Here is a 6,000-nt window from a genome sequence, read left to right as displayed (position 1 = left end):
TATACTGGAATATCCTTTGTCTTTTGTTTATGTCGACTTGGCCAAATTTTCTTTTCTTTACATTTATGTCTGCTGCCATAATTAACTCTTGAAGTATTTTAGGGTAGGAAAGGTGTCACACAGTGACAGCATTCCCCACTAAACTATATCTCTGACTTAGTGATGAACTACCTTGTGTTTCCTTTCCATTTCTCTCAGACTAATACACACGTTGTTTTTTCATTCTTCAATGTGGAAATCATTTTTCATAAAACTTTTGGAAATATTCTAAGTTCAACATATACTACCCATTTTATACTTTGAAGATGTTAGAATATCTTAGGGAGAAAGCGTTTTGTGCATTGTTTATTTATATACCAAAAGCTACATAAATTGTATCACTATCACACACAAATTAAACATAAATATACATAAAACACATAAATATATCTACATAAATTATATCGCCATTATATCTTTTGGTATTGCAAATAAAGATCATTAAAACTAGTAATGGCTGAATGGGCTATACAAATTACTTGACACTATCTAACACACCCAGTGTTCTTTGATAATCTTTAAATTCAGAATTCTACTGCTAGTCCTGAGCTGGAGCGCTGAGGTTTGCTAGTTCCTTCTCCAGCTGTCACACCTCCCCCGACCCGCCTTCGGCCCCGCCCCTCACTTAGCCCCGCCTCTGCGCACAGGCGCACCTTCCACGCCCCCCTCCGTTCAGCCAGTAGCCGCTGACGTTTGTGAGAGTAGAACGTCCCTCTCAGCCAATGCAGGAGACCCTTGCTGACCTGGTCCCACCCCTGCCGAGAGCTCGGCCGGAAGATGGCGGCGGCCGCTGAGTTGACGCTGCTGGAGAAGTGTCTGGGGCTCAGTAAAGGCAACAAGTACAGCGCTCAGGGCGAGCGTCAGGTGAGAAGCTGAGGCAGCGCGGAGGGGGAGAGGTGGACGGAAGCGCGGCCTGCTGAGCCGGGGTGGGACCGGGCCGGCGGGCGGAGGCGGCGGAGCGAGGATGCCGCGCGTCTTCTCACCACAACGTGTCTGCGCCGCCGGCTCTCCTCCTGCGGCCCTGGCTCCCGGAGGGAGGAGGGGGCACCTGCTCCTCTCGGGCTTGGCCTGAACTTTTCCTCCCGCGAAGTTGTCATCATCATCCCATTCTGGGAAAGCAAGGGGGTCCTCAGAGAGCCCTCGGGTAGACCGAGCTGGAGGCCCCGCGTGTGCGTTCAGTGACAGCATTTGCTGTAACAGTACTTTTCATTCAGAATTACGCAGCGACTGCGGAGAGCAAACGGCGTGCCGAGTACACCGTGTTAGGCCGGGGGATACGGAGGTGGTCGAGGCGGACATGCCCCTCCCCTCAGGAAGCTTGATTTTTAGCTAGGTGGACAAGCATTGCAGCTGTGTTAGTTACAGTACTGAAAAGTGCTGCATTGCAGCGTAGACGTTTGAGAGATCACGTAGTGAGTCCTGGCGCAATCTGGGAGATTCGGTTTTTCTGAGGCCTTGTGAGGTCAAGTTCAGTGTGCAGCGTGCAGAGATCGAGGGGGGAAGTTCCGCGATTGGAGATTGCCTGGTGGGGTGTAGGGACTCAGATTTCTGAGGGCTTTGAAGGACGTTTGTGTTTTATTAGGTGGGTGGTTGCGGTGGAGGAATCAATGTATCAGAGGAAAATGTAGGAAGACAACTTTGGATTATGTACGTTTTTTGCCCCTTTGAGATTTTTTTCTAAATGATACTTGGTTTTTGTTGTGACTTTTTCTGTTCCTCATTTGGTCCATCTTAAAATCTTGTCTCCAGAGCAGTCGTATTGTAGTTTTTACACGTCAGTTAGATTGACGTCTGGAAAGGATAACATGACTTGCCTGAGACCAGCCCACTGATGGGTGCAGAGTAGGCACTGCAGCCAGAGTGGCCAGCTTGTGCTTTTGCCTCTGTACTCCTGCTGATTCCTCCCCTTCTGCCCCTACTCCCTGGTTTGGTTTCTGTTTTTCGGGGATGTTGCCAAACATGAGTCTTGCCTTCAGAGAGCTTATGATCCAGTATGAGAAGTAGTCATCGACAGTTCATGTTAATCAGAACAGAAGAGCTGCTAAATGGAGGAGAGCGTTGTTGAGGAGGTGGAAGAGAAAGTTAATCCTGACTCTAAAAATGAGTTTGTAAACTATGTGAAAAGCTGGTGTTTGAAGTGTGTAAGACCAGTAAATTACGAAAGATGGGGTAATTGGGGGTAACAAGTAGAGCAATACGGTGGATGGTGCAATGCAAAGTAAATCCTGAGTTGTAGCTCGAGGCCCAATTGTGAGGGCTGTGGAGTTCAGAGTGTGGTTTCTTATTTTATTTTAATTAAACCTTTGTTCTCCTTTTTCTTTCTTTTTTTTAAAGCAGAGGACAGCTATTGAAGGTTTTCGTTGATGTGTTTGGGGAAAGGGATGAGGATATATGGTAAGATTTATTCATTTTGGGGGGAAGACAACTGACAGCAATAGCCAGTGATAAGGCATCGCTGCAATATTATCGATAATAAAAATTTGAAAACAATCCAGGAATCCAGCTCTAGGAGAATGGTTATTAAATTATGTACATCAGCACATGGGAACATTATTTATGTAGCCATTGAAAGTGATCACTTTGAAGACCATGGAACCGTAGGTGAATGTGAAGTGGTGTGTGTCCCGTGACTGCAGCTGCATGAGGTTTGTCTACTTAGGCTGCGTAAAGGAAGGAGAATGAACTTTCCAGCCAAATGTACTTTACTGAAACCCTGACTCTGCCGTTACAAACCTGGTGACCTTGGTTCTTTATCTGTAAACTAAGGAGGAAATTACTTACCTGTCTTAAGAGATACAATGATTAGATGAGAAAGTAACCGGAAATTTTTTGAGTTCCTGTGATGGGATTGTGGATAATTTGTTTTTCAAAATAATTTTCTAGAATTGTCATTTTACCCCCACAGTCAGCAGTTGTGAGTCCTTTTCTTTCCTCTTTCTTTCTCTCTTTTTTCCCTTTCTCCCTCTCCCTCTTTTTTCTCCCTCCCTTCCTTCCTTCCCTTCCGTCTTTCTTTCCTCCCTCCTTCCCTCCTTCCCCTCCTCCCCCCACCCTTTCTCTCTCTCCCCCTTCCTTCCTTCCTTCCTTCCACCCTTCCTTCCTCCCTCCCTTCCCCTACCTAAAAGCACACGCATCTCAGTGAGTTACCATAAAATGAGTTGCCATAAAATGCACACAAACACAGTCAAGGAATGGAACACTGGCAGCATCCCCAGTGAGTTGCTATTGTTTTCTTTTAATGCGTTTTTTTAAAGGAGGTTATTGGTGATCTTAGAAGTAATGGTTTCATTTGAGGGTGAAGGCAAAAGTCAGAGTTCAAGGAGCTAAGTAATGAATGGAAAGTAGCTGGTGAGGAAGTGGAAAGCTGAGACTACCTCTGGTTGCTTCCTTTACCGTTTAGGAGGTAACCTTTGAATCTGTATCCATAAAATGTTAATCTCCCCGTATACTTCACATGGTCATATTGACCTAGATGTAAGTGTGAAAGGGCCCTCAACAGTGAAAATCGCCATCCGAGTTCAGTATGCTATTTGAACTGAACAGATGGCTGAAGAGAGCAGCCGTCTTCCAGGGGAAATATTCTCTTTTGGTTTCCTGAGGTCCTTTAGATTGTATACTTGTTTATAATTGATCAGTCTCCCCATTGGTGATACTTTCCATTTTCTTTTAAATTTCTCAAAATGCTTCGCTTAGTTGCGCATCAAGAACATTTAAATTAATTAGCAATTTCTTATAATCTGAGCCTTCGGATTGCTGTTACAGTAGGGGAAACTTAGAAAGTAGGATTGTTTTTCAGGTGATTACCTGAAGCCCATACTTTATTATTAGACTTTTATAATCAGTGACCTCACTCTAAATGACGCCAAAATTGATGAATATGCAATCCATGGCAAGGAAATCACCATCGCAGTCCACACCTAGTTAATGAGATAACTATTTATATTAGATCACATATCACTTAAACCAGGATAGAACTCATTTGGTGGTTCTAGCTGTATCAACATGAATTCAGTGTTCACTATAACTGTTTCTTACTTTTGTTATTACAGAAGTTGGGTTTATTTAAGCATGTTCATTCACCTTGCTAAATAAGGTATGGGTAATCTTGATCAAAATTAATGTGGTATTATTAGGATTTCCATTTTCTCTTTTTGTACATATGTAGTTATAAATTATACAGAAGCATCATTACTAATTTTTGCAATGTTATTACCCGTTTCATAGCATCAAGCATCTATTATCAAATGTAAATTATGTAACTCTTATTTTCCTGACTCATTTGTAGGTAATTTAATTATCTTAAGGGTATTTGAAAAGACAGTTTGGGAATTAGCGATTACTTAGAACTTACAGTCGTGATGGTATTTGTTTTTAAAATTTATCTGAAGAATTTTTTTTCTTTTTAAGATTCCAGTTCTTCAGACGAACAATGGTCCAAGTCTAACGGGATTGACTACCATAGCAGCTCACCTAGTCCAGCAGGCCAACAAGGAATATTTGCTGGGGAGCACCGCGGAGGAAAAAGCAGTGGTTCAACAGTGGTTAGAATACAGGGTAACTCAAGTAGATGGACACTCCAGTAAAGACGACATCCGCACTGTTCTGAAGGTATCGCCACGTCTCTTTATAGGCTGAAATGTGTGAACTCTTAATAACAGGATGTCTCTTCCCTGAGATTCAGTAACTGAAGTTGTTGGCTTTCTTTACTTGTTTCCTTCTGCCTCATGTTAGTCTGTACAAACTAACAAGGAGCTACCTTGTTACATAGGTACCTCCTTGCCTGGAACAGCCTCTGCCAGCCCCTCAGCTCACAAACCCCTTCCTCAGCTCGTCCTTGGCTACTCTCTCTCAGACAGATGCACTTCCTTGTTCTCAATGCTTTTCTTTCCTAACACAGCACCCTGTGCTTTTCCTTTGCAGCACTAATCATAGTTAATAATAATAGCTTTGTATGATTTTTTAATGTGATGGCTTAATATTCATTTCCCCCACTCTGCAGTCCTGATTCCCTAACCAGTAAAGTACTTTCTTAAAGCCAAGGGGGAATCAAAGTTTTGGGCGTTGTAGTTTGTAAAAATCTGTCCATTTGATCTGAGAAAGCCCACATTTCCCGCCTTTGAGACTGATTGCTTTGGGATTTGTATTTTCTTTCTAAAGAGGTCAAGTTAGAATTAAAGAATCTATTGATATAAAATATAAACCAAATATGGCTCCAGAATCACTAAGAATAAAAAATCTTTATAAATAAAATTATTTTTGTTAATTATATAAAAATAAAGCATTGTTTTTTTTTTTGTTTGTTTTTAAGCTTAAAATTTGAAGGAACCTTAGAGATCACCCAGACAACCACATGTCATTGTAGGAATCCCTTCTGTTTCCTAATTTTATTCCAATTATAATATAAATTGGTAATATAAGTTGTACAAGAAGATCTTATGGTACTGAAAGTTTTTCATTTATCATTCTGGGAGAAATGGTTTAAACTGTATTCCTGACAGATACCATCAATAGAACTGGTAGAAAATAAATTTCAGGTCTCTTTCCTTTATAGGTCTGTCCTGATCAACTACTCTTTTTTAATATCCACGAGTGGCAGCATTCCCAAAGGGAAGCAAACATGTCTTCCCTCTAAGTGAATGGGAGCTTTCAGGCAAATAAAAAGTAAATACAACTCTCTCTTACAGTTTTCCAAAAGAAAGCGTTAGTAGTAAAGTATTTAATTCTGAAGTATTTCATTGAAATTGAGTGTGTAAGTTCAAAAGTCGTATTCAGAGATTTGGTATTAGGAGCTTAGAAGTATAAAACATTGTGTCTGGGATATGTCAGTATTATTATCTGAAATCTCAACTGGGAGAATCCAGCTGGCGATATGACCATCTTTGAAATGTACAAGGCACTGGATGATTTGGGTGGTCGCCCTTGCTCTGCCACTGTTTGCTCATCTGTCCCTACAGTGATGAGTAG

At 41.7% G+C, this 6,000-nt stretch overlaps 1 protein-coding gene across 9 annotated transcripts in view; it reads left to right on the top strand.

Moving 5' to 3' along the window:
* The first annotated feature begins 763 nt into the window (after window positions 1-763).
* The window catches only part of EEF1E1 (eukaryotic translation elongation factor 1 epsilon 1), a 29,201-nt gene continuing 23,964 nt past the window's right edge, over window positions 764-6,000 (top strand). For 7 of the 9 annotated variants that reach the window (XR_003437537.1, XR_003437534.1, XR_003437536.1 and 4 more), the window contains exons 1-2: window positions 764-903; window positions 4,444-4,644. Coding sequence is in view for 4 of the 9 variants with exons in the window: in XM_027128329.1 (XP_026984130.1) it covers window positions 817-903; window positions 4,444-4,644 (288 nt within the window). In the remaining 5 variants the exon portion in view is untranslated. Of the gene's footprint in view, window positions 904-2,373; window positions 2,434-4,443; window positions 4,645-6,000 lie in introns of all 9 variants that reach the window. The other 2 variants (XM_027128326.1, XM_027128328.1) reach the window with 2 other exon arrangements.

This window comes from Aethalodelphis obliquidens, unplaced genomic scaffold, assembly GCF_003676395.1.
Source record: "Aethalodelphis obliquidens isolate GAN/ISIS:26980383/991018 unplaced genomic scaffold, ASM367639v1 scaffold34, whole genome shotgun sequence".
In the NCBI taxonomy this organism is placed as follows: domain Eukaryota; kingdom Metazoa; phylum Chordata; class Mammalia; order Artiodactyla; family Delphinidae; genus Aethalodelphis; species Aethalodelphis obliquidens.
Note: the sequence above shows the minus strand (reverse complement) of the source record. Positions and strands in the feature narration are given on the sequence as shown.